The following is a 19665-nucleotide window of genomic DNA, read 5'->3' as shown; positions in this document are numbered from 1 at the left end:
TACCTAAATTTATTATTTAAAATTTAAAGAATGTGTTAGTCAACTTTTAAAAAAAATAATTAATTCATAAATAGACATGGTTTTTAAAAAAATGTTTTTTTTCTACATTTTATGTTAACTTTATAAGGTGATTCAAATTGAAAAAGAGTCACTATATTAACATATGAATTGACAGAATCGGTAATGGATATGGAGGTTGTTGTAGATGACATAGGTAATTGCATGTTTTTAAGAAAATGGATTTTCATACTATTATATTGTAAAAATAGGTTAGGTTAGGTAAGATACATTGCACATTTTGATTAATTACATACCTATTATATATTACATAATAGATTTATCATACAATGTAGCCGAGCCTTCTAAAAATAATACAACTGATTCTGTTGAGAACACTAAAAGGAATTCAGGTATAGGTAAAATACATTATACATTTATAACAATATTACTAAAAAAAAAAAAAACACTGTATACAATATATTATAAATGTATGTATATACACTATACAGTGTTAGGTACTAAATAATATTTGTTATTTATGTCTGTATGGTGTATCTAGATAATTTAAATTCAAACAAAAAAATGAAAAATATTTTTGACAATTTATCCGATAATGAAGGTTCCAATAGTAATAACAGTAGTGATCTAACTGCAGATGAAAATTCAAGCAATGTTATATCCAGTAAAGGTTATAGTGTTTAAATCAATAAAATCATTAATATTTTTTTAAATACCTAAAATATTATAATTTATAAGACAAAAAATTAAAATATTAAATTGTACCTATTTAGATAATTTTATTAAACAAATACTGAAAAAATACCAAGACGATGTTATAGTACTACAGTATTATACTGCAAATGAGACATTAAACCTAAAAATGAGAAACAGGCTCTGTGGAGTATTGATAAAGGATGCTCTACACAATTCCAAAGGTGGAAATAAAATTAATAGATCTCAATTTTCCATAATTGCAAAAGGTACCCATTTTTCTCATAAATGGATTAAAAATTATGTAGAAACTAGGTACTTCAGTACAATATGTATATACTATACTCGTATATATAATTAATGATAATTGATTTCTACCCAAGTTGTTTTTTTATAATAATAGTACAACTGTACAACTATTAATATTAAAAGTTTAAAACTGTACAATAGTTTATTTAATTATTTTGATGTTTAAATATTAAATGTTTACTTAATAGGTATAGAAGAGTTATTTCTTTCGGAAATGGAATACATTTATTTTATTCCATATTTTAGAAAAGGCAATAAAATTAGCCAAAATCGTGGTAAACTGTATGATAAATATTGTAACATAAAAAAAGGAAATTAATAAAAACAATACAACAACTAAACAAAAAAACTCATGTAACAAAGATGATGCAGTTTTTATAAACGAAGAAGGTTATAATTAATTTTTAATTAACAAAATTTTAATGGAATTTTTAACAAAAGTATATTTTATCATAGGTAATGAACCATTTATTATTTATAATGTGTTTAAAACAATTCATTATGATGAACATTTTGGAGCATTTAATGTTATGTTAACTTCTGAAGTACAATGTATAAAATTAAATGAATTAGATAATAGTTTTCCTGTTAGGCATTTAGGTATATCCAATGGAACTATATTTATAAAAATGTATATCTAAATTAAAAAAAATTATTTAATACGATGTATAAATTGTTTTTTTTTTTATTAGGTATTCGTATAGTTTCAGAAATTTACTGTAGCAGGTGTATTACACTGAATACTATAATTTATTATAACATATCTATAATGTTCATATTATATTAAAATTACATTATTATTAAANTCAGGCCGTCAGCACACCATTAATTGTCTATCTGCCCCACACGAAATATCAAATTTACATTCAACAGAACCAATTGAGTGATGTTAATTTTAGTTTTAGAATTAATTTATCAAAATTTATCTATTATTAGGGCGCGGAACTTGATGATCCAAATATATATAAAAAAAATTGCATAAAATTACGTAAAAATGTTAAAAAATTACACGAAAAAATGATATTAAAAATTTTAATAATTTTTGAATCAAAACAATATTTATCAATTTTTACAATAAAATATACATTTTTAATATCATTTTTTCGTGTAATTTTTTAACATTTTTACGTAATTTTATGCAATTTTTTTTATATATATTTGGATCATCAAGTTCCGCGCCCTAATAATAGATAAATTTTGATAAATTAATTCTGAAACTAAAATTAACATCACTCAATTGGTTCTGTTGAATGTAAATTTGATATTTCGTGTGGGGCAGATAGACAATTAATGGTGTGCTGACGGCCTGACGTTTGACAATCTCTTAATGTCAAATACACTTGTAATGTTGAAATTACTACAGTAGTATTACTACCAATTATGAAATAAATCATTATAATTGTTAATCAGAGTGGTTTTTTAAAAAATGTTGTATAATAAAAATATCTAATATACCTATGTTGTGATAATAGTTATTTAGGTACCTATTTATTTTATATTTAGACATGGATGATTTTATGAAAAAATGGTTACTTGAAATTGGATTCAAACATTTGATTAATACATTTGAAGGTAACTTTTTTTTAAATTTTGAATTTAAAAGACTTACTCAAGTATAAAATAACTGATTTTTAAATAATTTATAAATACAAGATATACCTAATAATATAATAATATAATATACAATCGGTTTCATTAAATACAATATGGAGTTAGGTATAAGGGCTCAGTTTAAAATGTTTAACTATTTAACTTTTGAATCTTGTATTTTTAAAGTATTTAAAATTAATGCCATTTTTTTAACAAAAAAACACTTGAAAAATATTTGCATGGACTAATATTCGATAGTTTTAAAATTGAACATAAATAAACTTGATAAATTAGATTAAAATGTTCGAATGATATTTTTTCAACAAATAGTTATTGAATTTGTCATTAAATATGATAATTGGTTTTTTTTTCAGAGCAAGAAATTGATAAAAAAGCATTATTATTGTTGACCGAATCGATGTTAGTAGAATTAATTCTAATAATGGGACAGAGGGCCAATTTTTTAAGTGAATTGGAAAAACTAAAAAATCTATTGAAGTAAATATTTAGTTAACAATGTTATTTGTACCTAAATTTATTATTTAAAATTTAAAGAATGTGTTAGTCAACTTTTAAAAAAAATAATTAATTCATAAATAGACATGGTTTTTAAAAAAATGTATTACACTGAATACTATAATTTATTATAACATATCTATAATGTTCATATTATATTAAAATTACATTATTATTAAAAACTTTATATTTTGTATAGGTATGTAATTAATTACATTGTTTATTGTTTTATAAGATATATTTAACCTGGTGCTGGTGTACGGAACGATATACTTTTAAAAAGGCTAAACATTGCTAAGAATTAACTGCAAATAAAAGTTGTCATTGAGAAAGGGAAACATAGTTAAAAAATTAATTTTATGATCCTAAGAAAAAAAAAATTAACTACGACTACTATGTTAAAAAAAATGTTGAAAAGAGGCGCCATAAATGTTCGCCCTTGGGCGCAAAATCCGGAAATCGTTGTCTAAATAAATTGCCACTAACCTTTGAAAGGATATGAGCACAAACCATAGAGTAATATTACTCTATGGCACAAACGAAAGGTACCTATTCGTCCGGATTCGATATTCAATATAGGTAATGTATTATGCTGTTTTTGGTTTGACTTGTTTAAAAATCACTCCCAGTCGGGCACTTTGTCCGCGGCCGTGTAAAACGGATTTGCCGCACGCTTCATTCGGCCACCAATCGTGTACTGTGGCGCGTTGGCGAAGGGTGACGCCGGTCCGGCGGGGGGGAAGTAGGCGTTGGGAGCGGGTGTACGTTTGCCTCTCATTTTCGGATCATAGCGTCCGAGAATCACGGGCCTGGGCGTCTGCTTCTTGACGTGTTCTAACGCCACGGCCGAGTAGCGCGCCGGTCCTGGGGACTTGTACCACGCCGCGCCCCGTCTGCCGCCGCCACGTCCCGGTTCATCGTGCCGTCCCAAAATCGTGTGCATCGGAGCCGACGGAATATTGGGCACCTGGTTGCCGATGGTGGTGGCCAAGGCGTAAGCGTTCGGCGCCGGTGTGCGAAACGATTTCTTCATACAGTTCCGTCTAATCCTGCAAATTTGTGCGCAGATTATAAACTGTACTCGGTATATGCGTGTAAACCTATACTTGGCTACTTACATTTTACTTTTATAATGATTAACAACCGAAATAAGTAAACTTTTAATATTGTACCGTAAGTAGTATAGATATAGGATGTTAGAAATAATATTTTTATATAAACACATATTATTATACAATTGTTTCAATTAAAAGAATAATCAAACGTCTTGTTGATGAAAACACAAACATTGTTTCAAAATAGTAAATAAATTTAATAATATTTACAAAATGTTTAAAAAACCTATTTCCCTCTACATTCAACATTGTGTCTGTTGATTCCTATTTTATTGATATATTAAAAGTGAGACTGGGCCTTTTCGTATAGAGTAGCAAACATTAGTATATAAATAATGTATTTTTTACAGATCGCAGATTTTATTTTTAAAACACGAATGAAATATCTAAGTCATTATCCGGTATCACCCGCTTATTATATACCTATATAAACTTTTAATTTTCGGAGGGTTTGAAGTTTTGACTTCACTCTAAACCCCCCTGTTTAGGGCTTGTTTAGTGGTGTGTGCGATGAAAATCTGATGTCCATGTGAAAGTCTATATTAATAACATATAATCCTATATCGTGGAAGTTAATTATAATTTATAACTTTGATGAGAAGTTGATATAGGACGTGTGCATTTTTAAAGAAGTATTCATTGTGAAATTCTGTGGATTTAAAGTATAATGTACCTACCTAAGAAAAAAGAACTTCTTTGAGAAGTCGATATGAAGTCAACATGTGACTTTAAAAAGTTCGAATTCAATCTCATTTGAATACTACTTAATCTGGAGTTAAGCATCAGTAGATGCTCTGAGAAGTTGCCTTCCCACATACACTTCTACAAACACTGATTTGGCACTTCAAAAGTCAAAATTAGAATACTATGAGAAGTTAGGTACTTAATAGGACTAGATTTTGCACGGAAGATAGTAAGTTGTACCATACACATATACGACGTTAGTCACGTAAGTTAGAATAATGACTAAAATTGGGTACCCTGCAGTTAAAATACAATATATTCTCACCCCCCTCGTATCACTCAAAACTCAACCGAAAAATATAATTTTTAAGAAGACGTCACACCCGCATGTGTTGTCTGCGTCTTACAAATGTAGGTACAACATAGCAAAAACTGTTTTGCGCGGGAGAACTTACACTATCCACGTTTTTTTTATAAGCAAATGAAAAAAACAAACAAAAAAATAAAAAGTTTAGAAGCAAATAACTTTTATTGTATTAATTATGTTATCTAAAATATAGGCACGCTGTTGCATAGATAATTTTCTACTCTATATGTTCAGAAATTTTGGAGCCACTACTACAAACACAGAAAGTTAAAAGTTGTCCCGCGCAAAACAGTTTTTGCTCTGTTGTACCTACATTTGTAAGACGGGACAACACACGTGGGTGTGACGTCCTCTTAATAACTTTTAAGTACCTACCTCCGTCTGGTTATCATTTATGTGTAAAACACACACAACTAAGGCTTTCATCAAATATTATATTATAATACAAATAACAAATAATAGGTAACCTATTATTATGACTGTTATCACACACTTGTACATAATACTGGTATACTAACCCTATGAAACACGACGGTATCGTGGGCAAAGTGGCGGACATGCAGGGCACGGTGTTGTAAGCGGCCGGCCCGGGCGTACGCGTTGTACGAATCTCCTTATACTTCGGCGCCAGCGAGGCCCCGTTTGTTGTGACGGGCCCGAGACGTGTCATGTTACTCAGGTTGTATTTTGGCCCAGGATTCCGTGGCAGCTTAGTGATGACCATTGTCAATGGAGTAAATTAATATTTTTAAATATATTTTTAAAATAGTTTTTCAAGAAACGAGACTCTTTTAAATGGTTTTCTTTAAGCGTCGATAGAACGTTTTTAAATGTTATAGAAACAATTAAAAACATATTTTGGCCAGCAAAGTAATATGTTCAACAATAATTTTTTTCAAAATGCTTAAGATTTATTATTAGAATATATAAATATAAATATAAATATTAATAAATATTTAATATATAAAATATGATTTTATAACAATATAAAAAAATTGTACCTATGTATAATAATAAATGAATAGATTAGGTATATCTTGTATATATTAAAATAATTTTTATACATATATGTATTTTAGAGGGGTTGAAAACCCAACACCCCGTGTGTACGCCGGTTCCTCAATACATCATTTCGATTGTTCCCCCATATTTTTGTATATAGCTATTGTTGCTAAAAAATAATATTTTTAATGAGAAACACTTAAAATCGAACACCAGAACCAAGATGGCTATCACATTCGGACCTTTGACGGCGACATTTTTTTGGACAATCAGGAGACCATAATTATAAGCAACATTTCTGTCAAATTTCAAAACTTTCCGATTTAATTCCCATACGTTTTTTGGAGCTTGACAGGACTATTGGATATTTTTAGAAACCTGTCAACGGTTCATCAGTTTTCAATATACCCCCCCCCCCCTATAAATGCCAATGTTGATCATAATTGAACAAAAACCAGCTTGTGGGTGGAGATCTATACAGATTCAATGATTTTTTTAATGATATGATATGACAACCTTTATTGATTAATATAAAAATAATTTTTCTGTAAATCAAACTTATTTTTTAATAATAATGATCTTTTTTTATACAACAAATAATAATTATTAATTAAATTTACTCGATAATATGAATCAACTATTTGTAAGTAGTTTTTGGTGGATCACTTGACTCCAGTGTATGATGCCATTAATTATAAATACTCTGTCTCATAGTAGAATACTATCGGTTCTGTGCACTTTTTTTTACCTTCCACCGGTCACTACTTATAGCCAAGATGCACACTGCTGGATGGAAACAAGTCATAACCTGGCATACTCTACATTGCGACAGAGTATAGTATTTATAATCAATGGTCATGCATATTGTAAAAAATTATGGTAGATCGCTTAAGACATCAGTGTCGGCCTGTAGATCCCTTACAACACCACTACCCAATAAATACAATTAAGATTTCAAGTTCATGTTTATTTAAAATATATTAAATTATTTGTATTTCCAGAAAAATGTATAAAGCTATAAACAATAATACAAATAATTAACTTAACTTTTTTAGTTGTAAGCATTCAGCTTAGGTTTCAATGTTAATATATAATGAATTACAAGTATTTAATATTTTTTATAAGCAGTCATCAGAAAATACTTCTGAATACAATTTACATAAATTGTCTTCATAAAAAAAAATTATTCAGTATTATAAGTAAAAGAAAACTTGATACAAAAATTCATAAAAGAATTTAAAAAAAATAAATTAAAATTATATATCATGTTTTTAATAATAAAATCACATAACCTGATCATTAGCCATTCTTTTATAAACATATAAGTAACCTAAGTCAGTAGGGGGGTTCTGAGAAACTGCTACTTTTTCATCATTGAATATTACCCAGCGTCCTTCCTTTTTTATATGACAAACATAATGTCCAACTGTGGAAGAACTGCCCATGTGAGATATAAATGCAAACAACTTATATACTGCAATACAAAAATATTGTGGTCAGTATTAAAAAAATAAAAATTCATTATCTTAAAGACTTTAAACAGATAAAATATTCCTTTAAATTGTTCTTATGTTCACTTACTTCCTTTTCCATCTCTGAATTGAAAAATTTGACTTTTTGGTGTATTTTCTGTTGGGAGTATCTCTTCTGGTCCATGACTCATTATCCAGTCAAGAGCACGATCTAGATTGTTTTCAGTAGCTTTCAAAGCAGCAATTACGTGGTTTCGTTCAAAACCCATTGACATTATCATAGCAGCTGCTTCTTCATTAGGCAAAAATTCTAAAGCCGAAAAATTAAAATGATTTAATAAAATTAAAATTGAAAGGAAAGAAAAATTAAACATATAAGTTACTTTCTAACCTGAATTAATTGCCGTTCCAGGTTCTTGAAAAGGATCTGAAAAATCAGAGTCTGATATATGTTCCATAAGCCAATTTGTAGCATCATTAAGACTATTATTTTTTGTAAAAAATATTGCACGCTTGCATGCTTCTGGAGGAAATCCCATATTTGTTAATTCAGACATAATTTTCTCATCGTACACAAAAACTGGAGGAGTATCTAAAAAACATAATAATGTTTATGATCAACACAACATATCACATACTAACAACGTCTTGAAAATTAATTACATACCTATAGTCTCTATCATAAGGTTTTCACCCTCTTGTGCACCATTTCCTCTTAGATATTCAATGTCTATATCTTCAGGCATTTCAACAGATACATCCAACTTAATAGGAGTCCAATCATGACGAAGTGTAAATTTTTTTAAATGTATCATGAGGTAATCAGGAAAAGAAGCAAATCTTGTAATCCTTGAATTTAAGTGAGAATATTATTATTGAAGATATTAAATGATAGAACATAAATATACTATAAAAATAAAAATTTAAAGCTAACACTACATACTTTTCTGCAGTAGTTCTCTGGTTCAATGAAGGATTGAAGAATTGTTCGATTATTTCAGGCTGGCCAAAAGAATGTAAACAAGAAGCAAATGTCAATTTTGGACGAACTACTTCACTTAGGCTAAAAACAAATAATAATTTTTTTTTTACATTAAATGTAATCAAAAAAATTCTTAGTTTCTAAAAGTATGCAATCATTTAACTTTATTTTTAGTTTCTACTAAAAATTAATTAACTATTTTTAAAATGTCTTTTAGCATAAGTAAATAAATTTAGCAACATTAAATTTAATAATTTATACTCTTTATTATCGTTTTCAGCTTGTTTTTGCTTAAAAGCTTCGACTTCAGCTTTGTTAACAATATTGTCAAGTGAAATGGACAATGGCAAACAGTATTCTGGCCTATAGGTGTAATCAATTTGTCCTGTAGTTGAACATTGATAACGTTCTTCAATATTAAATTTGAAACATTCTGCTGGGTTTTGAGAAAGTTGACAATAGCGCTAAAAACATTAGTAAAATTATATACAAGATTATTACTTTTGTAAATAAATGTACAAAAATACCTCTATCAATGACAAGAAATACAAAAAAAATTCTTGTGCATCTTGTTGTTTCTTTGAAGCAAACTCAGAATGTCCTTTGCCAATCAATGATTTAAAAGTAGTTGGTCTAATACCATGATGCCAATATTTTTTTCCTTCAACAACATCTGGAGGTGGAGTTGAATATTTTCCTGAACATAGGCCATGGGCTACTTTTGCCCTAAAATACAGTTTATTTAATTAAATATAAAACTATTTGAATATTATAATAATAAACATACATTTGTACATCAAAATTTTCAGTAGGGTTGGTTTGACACATTTCAAATATATCTTTAGAGCCTAAATAGTATCTATAAAAAAAAAATGATTCATATTAAACGACAATAAATAAATACATGAATATTATACTCTATTCGGAATGAGATCGTACCTCGGCGGCCGACTTCTGTGCTGGTCTCATGAGCTTTCTAGGTGGGGGAAGCGTCTGACCGTCGCCGCCGAGGTACGATCTCATTCCAAATAAAGTATAGGTTTATGGATATTAAATAAAAATAATGAATTTCTTACTTATCAGTAAAATCCGAAATAGAAAATAAAACTTGTATGATACTATTCATGTAACAAGAATTTCCCAAATTGTGAATACCTGTGTAACCAGGACCAAAAATTGGTTTTAATTCACTTCCACTCTCTTGTAATGTTGCCCATTCACCAACCTTTTGGTTTAAAGCTAATTCTAATTCTATCATTGATTTTTCAGTCTATAATTATATATTATAAAATAAGTATATAAAATTAATTTTCAGACATACATAGGGTGTCCCCCAGTGAGAATTTACCCAATGCGATATATCCTAAAATAATGAAGATATCATAATTCTGGTTTTTTAATAAGACTCACATTGACAAAAACTACAAATATTTCATGTTTTAATTTATTTTAATGTTTAGGTAAAAATATATTTTTTTATTTAATTATTTTCAAAAAACTTGAATATAGCCATTTTGAATAGTTTGTTTTTTTATAAACATTGACTTTTAAACATTTTATTTTCATTAAACTCTTGACTTTTTTTTTTCTAGTTTCAAAAAAAATTGAGGGCCACACTGAAAGCATTTGCTGGCCGCACAAGCACATACCACATCTTTGATACCACAATGGTACTAAATATTTCATAATTTTTCTCGAAACTAGTAAAAATATTAAAATCCAGGAGATTAATGAAAATAAAATAATGAAACGTCAGTATTTTCAGAAAAATGAACTCTTCAACTCTATTTGGCTATCTTCAAGTTTATGAAAATAATTAAATAAAAAATATATTTTTTAAACTTTTTTTTACCAAAACATTAAAATTCATTAAAACATGACAGTTGTATTAAAAAGCCAGAACTATTACATCTCCATTATTTCAGGAGACATCATAATGGGTAAATTCTCAAGGGACACCCTAAAAGAAACAAACAATATTACCTTTTCTAAAGCAGAAATATTGATACCAAAATGTGAGAGGTGTTTGATTAAATTAGGATTTTCCACCATATCATCTTCTGGATAACTGTATACATCTCCTTTACCATCTTTAGTAATAGTACCAAGTTTGACAGCCAAAGGATATTCTAAAATAATAATAATATAAAATAAGCTAAATTTAAAATTAAAACTATAAGTTAATATCATACTAGTTTTTTCATAATGAAGAGTAGCATGTCCATTTCCCCCAGATCCATCAAAAAACTTTCGACCACAATAAATTGAACCATCAGTTAAATTAAGCCATAGGTTATCAACTTTATCACAATTTTCAAAATCACACTTCCAACCACTGGGAGCAATTGTTTTCCCGTTATTTAACTGTTCTATATCAGCATATCTGTTAGATAACAAGAAATATAGATAGTATTAAATTCAAACTCATAAAATGTTATGTCTTAAGAGAATATTTGTTGTCCCCACCTTACAAACAAACAACATAGCAAAATTTCCAGGCTGTAGAACTGATTTTGCTATGTTCTATGTTTGTAAGTTGGAACAATATATGCAGGTGTAGCGTGCTCTTAAGACAGAATATCAAATATCTAATTTCATACCCAATTATAATTAAAAAAAATAAATTTTAATAATTGCAAAGAAAAATGTATTGATTTATATTTTTAAAAGCACGCCACACCTATATGTGTTGACTACCAATCGTTCACAATAATCCATCTTACTCTTATTATTTTTTAAATTAGTGTGAATAGAATATTGACTTATTATAAAGTTAAAAAGTAAGATTATTATCTAGACCATCTTGGAGGCTTTTATTGATATTTAAATTACAAAAAAATGTATGAGCATTTGAAATCTGTACAATTTTGCTTAATTAATTAATTTTTTTAAATTTTATAATAGGTTAGTCACTCTAATTTTAAAAATAACAAGAGTAAAATGAATTATTGTGAATATATATTTGATATGTTGTAAGTTTGTAGGATGGAGACAATATATGCTGGTTTACACACACATTTTTTAACACATTCACCGTTGCTGCTGATCATGGGTTGGATTTGGTAGTAGGGCCCTCAGGCCTCTGCCGATCCGTGATCGTTACAAGTGCATATTGAAAATACACACCTATAATAATTCGGAAAAAGAGGCACTGCATTATTATTTACCAGGCCATTCAGAACATATTAACAGAATATTATTTTCAGTCGGTTTTGTTGTTTTTTGTATACTTTTATAGTCCTGCATATGTTATCCATGGACACGGGACGTGTAACGCCAGATTAGAAATATAGGTGAGGCAGTGAACGTGTTAAAACAATATTTTGTTATTGATTTGATTTATCATACCTAGTTTTTTGTCGAACTTCACCATCCCAAGTGCTAGACATACTTTGTAATTCATCTAAATAATTAGCAGATTTAGCTTCAATAATACCTTTTATAGAATCAATAACCTGAAATAAATTTAAAAAATATGTTAATTAAAAAATTAAAAAATTAAATATAACTGTATAATTACTTTCTGTGGTAATTCACTAGTTTCGAATGGAAATGATTTAAACGACGGTAATATAACTATAGAATATTCTTCTATTGTTTTATACTTTTTATTTTCGGCATCTGGATCAAATCCACCATCTACACCAATAGCAAGTCTAGTAACTTTCCGTTCAGTTGGAGCATCACCTACCTGTGTCATTTTGGTTTCAACCTAACAATTTATATATACATGATAGGTACATAGTATCTACTACAGTTTAATAATAATAATTAGAACTAGGATTTCTATGCATTTACATGTTTTTTTTCCTTTAGCCCAAATTGATGAGTTGTCAGATATGTCCACAATTCGGCTTATATTCAATTAAATAGAACAACTCTTGTTTAGCACATTTGGAACATAGTCGAAAAATAATTAAAATTCATAAAATGCTGAGTTTTTGTAAAAAATAATTAATATTGTGTAAAAATAAAAAATTGTTTTTGCATATTTTATCATTTTTTTATTGTATATAAATCATAGCTCTAATGATGATTATCATTAATATAGCAATATTTATAAGGCACATCAATTTCACTAATAAATGGGGTTGAAGTATGGCATTAATAAACTATCTAATTACAGCGAAACCTCGCAATATTGGATACCTCCTAATAGCTGATCTTTTCTTGGAAACCAACTACAAATTGTCTATAATATAAACAGCAGAAACCGCCATATAACAGAAACAATTTCAGCAAGGTATTTAGAGGTTTCGCTGTAAAAGTATTTGTTGATCAATGTATTAAAGATTACAATTTTATTAAGTGGGCTTACCTCTATTTTATGTCTAAGCATATGTAAAAACACAGAACATCCAGTTTTTCTATGATGACGTTCAACATGATCATACCCAAATCCAGCAAATGTTTTTAAACAAATGAAAAGACCGCCCTCAAAGTCCTGTAAGACATTATTTATTTGGTATTATTATATATTTTATAGAAAAATATTAAAAATCAACATATGATATTGTAAGGTACTTGATATTTTTTCACATAAACAATGGTTTACTTTATTATTTTAAAATTTACTTTTAATTTTTCGGCTCAATTAGGTATGAAGTTAATATTATGAAAAACATAAATGCGTGTAAGTGCAATGTTATAGATTTCTAGAAGCAAATTTAAACATTAATAGATTTTTATGAAGTTCAAACAATTAATTTGTAAACATTTCAAATACAGTATAAAATTAATCGAAATATTAATAAATAATGAAATAGACAACTACGATAATTTTAAAATATAACACACAGAATAACTATAGAGAAACTGAGTGATAAACTAAAAATGTTTAATATTGTAACTGGCATTATGGTCTTCTAAAAGTAATTCTACAATAATTATAACACAATTTATGTAACAATAGGGTTTTAATATTTCTTACTACAAAAAATAAGCAGTACATAACTTTTTTTATTTCAAATATGTGCAAAACTCTAAAGGTACTTACTGGAGAATCAAATGAATAAAGACATTCGTCTTTATATACACGATCGTGTTCTTTGGGAACGTTTGCGTCATAGTTTTCTAAGGTTTGCTTCGCAGCTAAAGAAAAATCGCTGTCCATTTTGGGTCTTAGAAATTTAATTTTTCACAGAGTAAAATAATTGCACTGTTAAAGAAATTATCCAAGGTTATGAAAAACACCAATATCAAACATTTAAAATTCCATCAATTGCTTAAATACTTAATAGAACTAAAAAAAAAATAGGTACCTATTAAGCATTTAATATTCAACAATAATTTATTATAATTTACAAAATCACTCGAACAAAAAGAGAACCGGATATTTTCATAACCTAACATAATATGAGTTATCACTGTGGAGTAAAGACCATAGAGTTGTGCGACTTCACTCTGCAGCTTCGTGACGGAGGATTCTTAGTGTTCACACCACACCGTGTCGTGTAAAATTATTTTCTCTGATTGGCTGAACCGCGTGGTATATCGTTATTTTATCACACGACACCACACGGTTGAATACAAATAATAATAATTCAACTTTTGGCCGTGTGGTTACAGTTATAATATTACGTGTAGAAATAATTGGTATTGCATTTTGGTCTACTTCACGATTTAACGGATTAGTACTATGCATTAAGTTAAGATATTATATAAGGTAGAAGTTTTATTTTAAATCGTGGTCTACATATAAAAAAATGAACGGCATGAAGGCCAAAGATTATTAAAATTAAATACGACGCGACCCTGTGAGGCGGGCTTTCAGTTTTCCACTATGCGAGTTTGTTTAAATCCTTTGCTGTGATTGGTTGGTTAGGTTAAGCAACCACATGATTAACCATGTTAGTGTTGTTAGACAATGCTGAACATGTTTCGTATACACGTATGGTGGAAACGTATTGTGTAGTTGTGACTTGTGATAACAAGAACCACTCAATCATTGTGTTCACTTCACCACGAAAATAAAAAAATTTGAATTTTGAGAAATAGCGGACGCAGAGAAGACGCACGGGTGCCCCCTGTTCACACGGGCGGCAATCTTGTCAAAATTCTTTAAAATACAGATACGAAATTTATTTATTATATTTTGCCCCAACAAAAAAATTCTCCTGGTAGTTACACCACAGATTATATGAAATTCAATTTAATTTCAATTGTCCTATGGTTACACTCCTGATAAATAAAATCAAAGTATTTCATGAAACACTTAAATTGATTTTTTATAAAGCACTAGTAAATTTAAACATAGTAATTGATCACCAAAATTCTAATAAATTGTTGTCTAATTTTAATTCCGAAGTTAAAAAATGTTAGACATAATATCGATGTTTTAAAGCAATCATAAGTGTACTTCATTAGTCATTACAATATTCAAAAGTTCTAAGCTAATAATACCATAACTAGAAATTAATGTAGCTATACATCTGTCTAATGTCGTCTAAATTTTACTTTTAGTTGTAAGTTTTAACTTTTAACACTGCCTCTAGAATATAAACCGTAAAGTACAATGTATTACGACATTTTAAAGGATATAAAAGAAATTATATAATTTCCAAAACAAATTTAGAATTATTATTTTGATTAATTAAAATCTTAAATTTCATTGTTACACTATAGAATAAAAAATGTATTATCCTATGTACTGGTACCTCGTGTGGATGTATTCAAACTGACTACACATTGGTAAACAATCCCAAAGGATACTGGAGCATACTCACTAAGAAATGATCTACTTTTATACACACACATTTACAGTAATAGACAACATTTATAAAATAAATTGATAATGTAATTATCAATATGAGATTTTAGTTTCAAAACAGCATCTCAGCTTGGAGCATAGCTCTAAAAGTATCCAATTTAAAAAGTCAGACAGATGGCTACTAAGCTATGAATAATAAATTTGTAAAATATTTTAAATACTAAGGACAATGAGTATGAAAACATTTTAATATGATTTAGGTTTCTAAAAGAAATTATAATAGATAATTTTTTATAACATATTTGTATATTATGATTTGGAGCAAAACTAAAATTCCATTACTTTATTTTTTAATATATTTAAAATGGCGAAATTGCATCAATACATTTTCATACATTATTAACAGTATCAACATTAAAACTTAATACACAGCTGCGTTAAATTTATAATTGATATTAATAATTTAAAGCTTAATTTTAACAGGTTCTTCATATTACATATAATCTAAACATTACACATAATTAAAATAAAGAAGTCTAAAATTTATTATTTTAATAGATAACATTGAAGTTAACCATTTTCTTTTTAAAATAAAACAAATAATAAATCGGAAACCAGATGATTATTTAGTTTAAAAAATAAACAATAAAATAGTTAATTACAATTAATATACCCAACAGCTTTATTAATGAACAGCATAAATATATGGCAGTTGGTAATAATAATTGTATTGGTTTTTCAGTCAAATAAATTGAAATACTATTTAGAGTAATTAATAATTATTGATAGTGAAAATAATACTTTGAAGTACCAACAACGTTCAAAATATAAATCAAAATGTTCAATCTATACATGCATTTGTTCTGAATTGCTCAGATACTACCATAATGCACATTGTATATAATAAAATAGTTTCAATTCACAAAATAAAATAGGGAATAGTTGTTTTTTTATTATTTTATTTCATTATTTATGTATCAATTAAAAACTATTATTGTTTGGAAAAAAATATATATGTTGCTTAAAAAATAATGCAATTTTTGTCAAAATGTCAAAAAAGAAATAGTCATACTTGTACTAAAGTAATGGAATCCAAATAGATAATCTTAATTTCGTAATAATGACTTGACATAACCTTCATGTATTTTTACCATAAAATCTGGATCATTTTTTAATAAGTATTCAAAAGCTTGTAATAACTGATTCTTTGTTAATGGTTCCAATTTGTTATTAGATTTATTTGATGCTGGTTCCAGGTGTTTAGGTTCTGTTATTGACATTGCATTTACTGAAGAGGTAACTAGTTCATCTTCAATTTCATCCAATATGAACCTAGTAGGTGGCATTAGCTCATCTGAATCAAGTTGTGATTCTAATGGCATAGATGCACCTAGAAAAAAACAACAAAAAGTTTTTTTTTTAAAATCATTGAATAACTATTAAAAAAATAAAACATTTAAAAAAGGCGTTAATAGTAAACCACAATTAATTGTTTAAATATAACTAAACAAATATTATTGTCTTATAAATGTGATATTTATTTTTAAAGAAATGTAGTGAAATAAAATAAATATTAAGTATTTACCCATAACTTTATTTGATTTTTCAGATAGATTGCTTTGATTAAGAAAATGATCAATCAATGATGAACTAAATGAATTATCTTTAATATCTTTTGGTCGATGATATCCATTGCGATTAGCGTGGGAAGTATCATCTTCATCTTGCTGATTTAATTGATTTATCAAACTTCTGGGCTTTATGTTATTGAATGAACATGTTTTAGTTTGTTCAGTATGAGTTGGAACCAAGATATCTGTTCTAGGTGTTGCTGACCTTTGTTGCATTTCAATTTGTTCTACTGTATGAATTGGACTGGCCATCAACTTGTGCAACATAGATTCATTAGATCCTGTTTTCAAAGCTGGAGTTTGTGTACTTTGTGTATTTGCATAACTTGATAATGATGGTAATCCTTCTGAGAAATTTTTTCCACTTCCTGCTTTTGCAAAAAAATCCATAACACATTGAGGAGGGGCATTTTCTTCAACTTTTTTGGATGGTGTTTCAGATCCCTTTGAGATGGTTTTATTGGCCCTATCAAATCAACACAATATATTATAATTTAAAGTTGTTTTATCTTATATTTATATCAAATATTGAACATTTACGCTGCACACACATCTGAAGATTTTTCAAGTATTTTTCTCTTTTTAATGACAACAGTTTTCATTTTATATTCAAAAGCAGATCGTTTTTCTAAGTGTTTCAATACATAAAAACTGAACTTAGGACCAGTGGCTTATGAATTATAAGTAGAGATCAGAATTATATGCATTTTAATATTCATACAAATTACAAAGTGGATGCACAAGTGCACAACTATGAGGGATCAAAATACAAAACCAATACATATATAATTTTTAGGTTACAATTCTAAACATTTTTTAATGAATCCAAATGTGATTTACTTAGTTGTACATAATATATTATAGAGGTAATTTGACAATACAGTTTACTTAAAATAGTCTTATTAATAATACTTTGAAGCTGAAGATTAAAAAAAAATGTTCAACTTGTTTTTGGTCCAAATTTTTTAAATATATTAATTGTATATTTTGAATTCTTTGTGCATATAAAAGCATATTTTGCACCATTTCGATGATGCATATTTTCATCATATTTAGCACCTGTTTAGTGCATATTATTCCAGTCTCTAATTTTAATTACTCATAAACCATTTGTTCTAAATTCAATTTCTATGTATCGAAATACTTAGAAAAATATTATGATTTGGAATGTGAAATTCAAACTGTATGTTATCAAAAAAGTCAAAACTTTAAAAATGTCGAGGATAGAAGATATTGTTTTTTAACAACTACCTTGACCATGTAAAAATGTTTATATTTTTTTAACTAACGAGTATTCAGTGACAAAAGAATCACCTGGCAGGCACATTAATTTTATTTAAATTGGTTTCTTTTATGAAAAATGGGACATTATGGATTTAAATTTTAAGTTAGTTACGACAATCATAAACATTTTTTTATCTTGATTTTTGTCTACAATTTTTAACAATTGTACTACCAAAGTTAAGATTTCACTTAATTCCTTGAATTTTAAATATTTTGAGTTGAAAATGGATGGTTATTAGACTAGATAACTACAGCGATACATTTCAGTAAACTGCATTAAGATTTTAAAATGTTTTTTTAAGTTAAAAAAATAAGTAACAGATACATTGTATGTTTAACACCTATTGGTTGTTTACATTTAATAATAATTACCTATAATCCTCTTGTGCCCGACTTAGCATTGAAACGAGATCGATACTTTTGGTGGAACCAGTTTCTTGTTTGTTAACTTTATCATTTTGTTTTACTATCATATTTTTGATCAATGATTTGAGTATGTTGGATATTTTGGCACATTCTTCTTTGTCATAAAACCAAATACCATAAATAGAACCACCACAGTTTCTGTACAGTAAAAATGGCTCTTGAAGTTGAAGATCTAAGCCGTTTTCAATAGGTTCCATCAAATTGTTTGTATTTAATCTATTCATTATCATAATACTGTGCAAAGGTTCAGCAGATCGCGTATACACGTGTAAAGTCCCTTCAACATTGGTTTTTTGCCATGCATTCGCTTCTGCATTGAATGAATACAGAGCGACGTGTCCTGCTGTTTGTACAATACTATCAACATATGGATCTACTCTTTGCAAAGCAGAGAGATTCATTTTAGCTTCAGAATCGCCGTAACTCATTGTTTATGTTTGACTATCGAACAGTAACACTAAAATATATGGAGATCAATAAAATGTGTGAGATAGTAATATTAGTTTATAACAATTATACCCGTAGACTAGTTCTTCAAATACTAGGTCTGAATATAAAATCTTGAATGTATTCAATAATGTATTTCTTTTTAGATCATTTCAATATTTTTACGATGATAACATTCACTGGTCCTGTTTTGTTCGTCACAACTTGTTTAAACGGTAGGCATATGAACGGTATTATGTAAAATAATATTTTAGGAAACTTCAAAATTAATAATACATTCAATAAAAACAAGTTAAAAATACTAAAATGAGGTGACTGGCGATCCGTGAGAGCGTTGAAGAAGCAGAGTAGTAAGTCCGAAGTCGTAAAGCACCGAACAAATCGAACGATAACTAGTAAAAAAGTGGGAGAATTTCGAGA

The 19665-nt window shown here is 28.0% G+C and overlaps 3 protein-coding genes across 5 annotated transcripts; all 3 read right to left on the bottom strand.

Annotated features, from left to right (window-relative positions):
- Positions 1-3369: 3369 nt before the first annotated feature.
- LOC111041321 (outer dense fiber protein 3-like protein 2) lies at positions 3370-6082 on the bottom strand. The gene is made up of 2 exons (XM_022325543.1): positions 5784-6082; positions 3370-4175 (listed from the first exon to the last, which is right to left on the bottom strand). Exons 1-2 carry the CDS (start codon positions 6014-6016, stop codon positions 3746-3748), a joined length of 663 nt encoding a protein of 220 aa, XP_022181235.1. The 5' UTR covers positions 6017-6082; the 3' UTR covers positions 3370-3745.
- Positions 6083-7560: 1478 nt separating this feature from the next.
- On the bottom strand, positions 7561-14473 carry LOC111041320 (ubiquitin carboxyl-terminal hydrolase 5-like). Of its 2 annotated transcripts, none has more exons than XM_022325542.1 (15): positions 13745-14473; positions 13067-13192; positions 12269-12439; positions 12097-12203; positions 10941-11131; positions 10732-10877; positions 9825-10018; positions 9536-9607; positions 9276-9474; positions 9010-9212; positions 8710-8829; positions 8434-8615; positions 8158-8358; positions 7876-8076; positions 7561-7768 (listed from the first exon to the last, which is right to left on the bottom strand). In XM_022325542.1, exons 1-15 carry the CDS (start codon positions 13859-13861, stop codon positions 7578-7580), a joined length of 2421 nt encoding a protein of 806 aa, XP_022181234.1. In that variant the 5' UTR covers positions 13862-14473; the 3' UTR covers positions 7561-7577. The 2 variants fall into 2 exon arrangements, with proteins under 2 accessions (XP_022181234.1, XP_022181233.1); XM_022325541.1 differs by having other exon boundaries at positions 12269-12460; positions 13745-14472.
- A 1578-nt stretch (positions 14474-16051) lies between these two features.
- Positions 16052-19632, bottom strand: LOC111041319 (mRNA-decapping enzyme 1B). 2 transcript variants are annotated; one of them, XM_022325539.1, is made up of 4 exons: positions 19318-19632; positions 18745-19255; positions 17043-17554; positions 16052-16847 (listed from the first exon to the last, which is right to left on the bottom strand). In XM_022325539.1, the coding sequence occupies exons 2-4, from the start codon at positions 19224-19226 to the stop codon at positions 16564-16566; spliced, it is 1278 nt and encodes a 425-aa protein (XP_022181231.1). In that variant the 5' UTR covers positions 19227-19255; positions 19318-19632; the 3' UTR covers positions 16052-16563. The 2 variants fall into 2 exon arrangements, with proteins under 2 accessions (XP_022181231.1, XP_022181232.1); XM_022325540.1 differs by having other exon boundaries at positions 18745-19632.
- Positions 19633-19665: the final 33 nt, after the last annotated feature.

Source organism: Myzus persicae, unplaced genomic scaffold, assembly GCF_001856785.1.
Source record: "Myzus persicae strain clone G006 unplaced genomic scaffold, MPER_G0061.0, whole genome shotgun sequence".
NCBI classification, from domain to species: Eukaryota; Metazoa; Arthropoda; class Insecta; order Hemiptera; family Aphididae; genus Myzus; species Myzus persicae.
Note: the sequence above shows the minus strand (reverse complement) of the source record. Positions and strands in the feature narration are given on the sequence as shown.

Bases quoted from the DNA above. Each gene is read 5' to 3' on its own strand.
- LOC111041320 (XM_022325541.1), bottom strand. From the start codon at position 13,861: ATGGACAGCGATTTTTCTTTAGCTGCGAAGCAAACCTTAGAAAACTAT. The intron at 11,132-12,096 runs GTATGATAAATC...GTTATCTAACAG, and splicing joins GAAGTTCGACAAAAAACTAG to ATATGCTGATATAGAACAGT. The intron at 8,616-8,709 runs GTATGTAGTGTT...CTTAAATTCAAG, and splicing joins CAGAGAACTACTGCAGAAAA to GATTACAAGATTTGCTTCTT.
- LOC111041321 (XM_022325543.1), bottom strand. From the start codon at position 6,016: ATGGTCATCACTAAGCTGCCACGGAATCCTGGGCCAAAATACAACCTG. The intron at 4,176-5,783 runs GTGTGATAACAG...ACAAATTTGCAG, and splicing joins TACCAGTATTATGTACAAGT to GATTAGACGGAACTGTATGA.
- LOC111041319 (XM_022325540.1), bottom strand. From the start codon at position 19,226: ATGAGTTACGGCGATTCTGAAGCTAAAATGAATCTCTCTGCTTTGCAA. The intron at 17,555-18,744 runs GTAATTATTATT...TTGATTTGATAG, and splicing joins CGGGCACAAGAGGATTATAG to GGCCAATAAAACCATCTCAA. The intron at 16,848-17,042 runs GTAAATACTTAA...GTTTTTTTCTAG, and splicing joins AAAATCAAATAAAGTTATGG to GTGCATCTATGCCATTAGAA.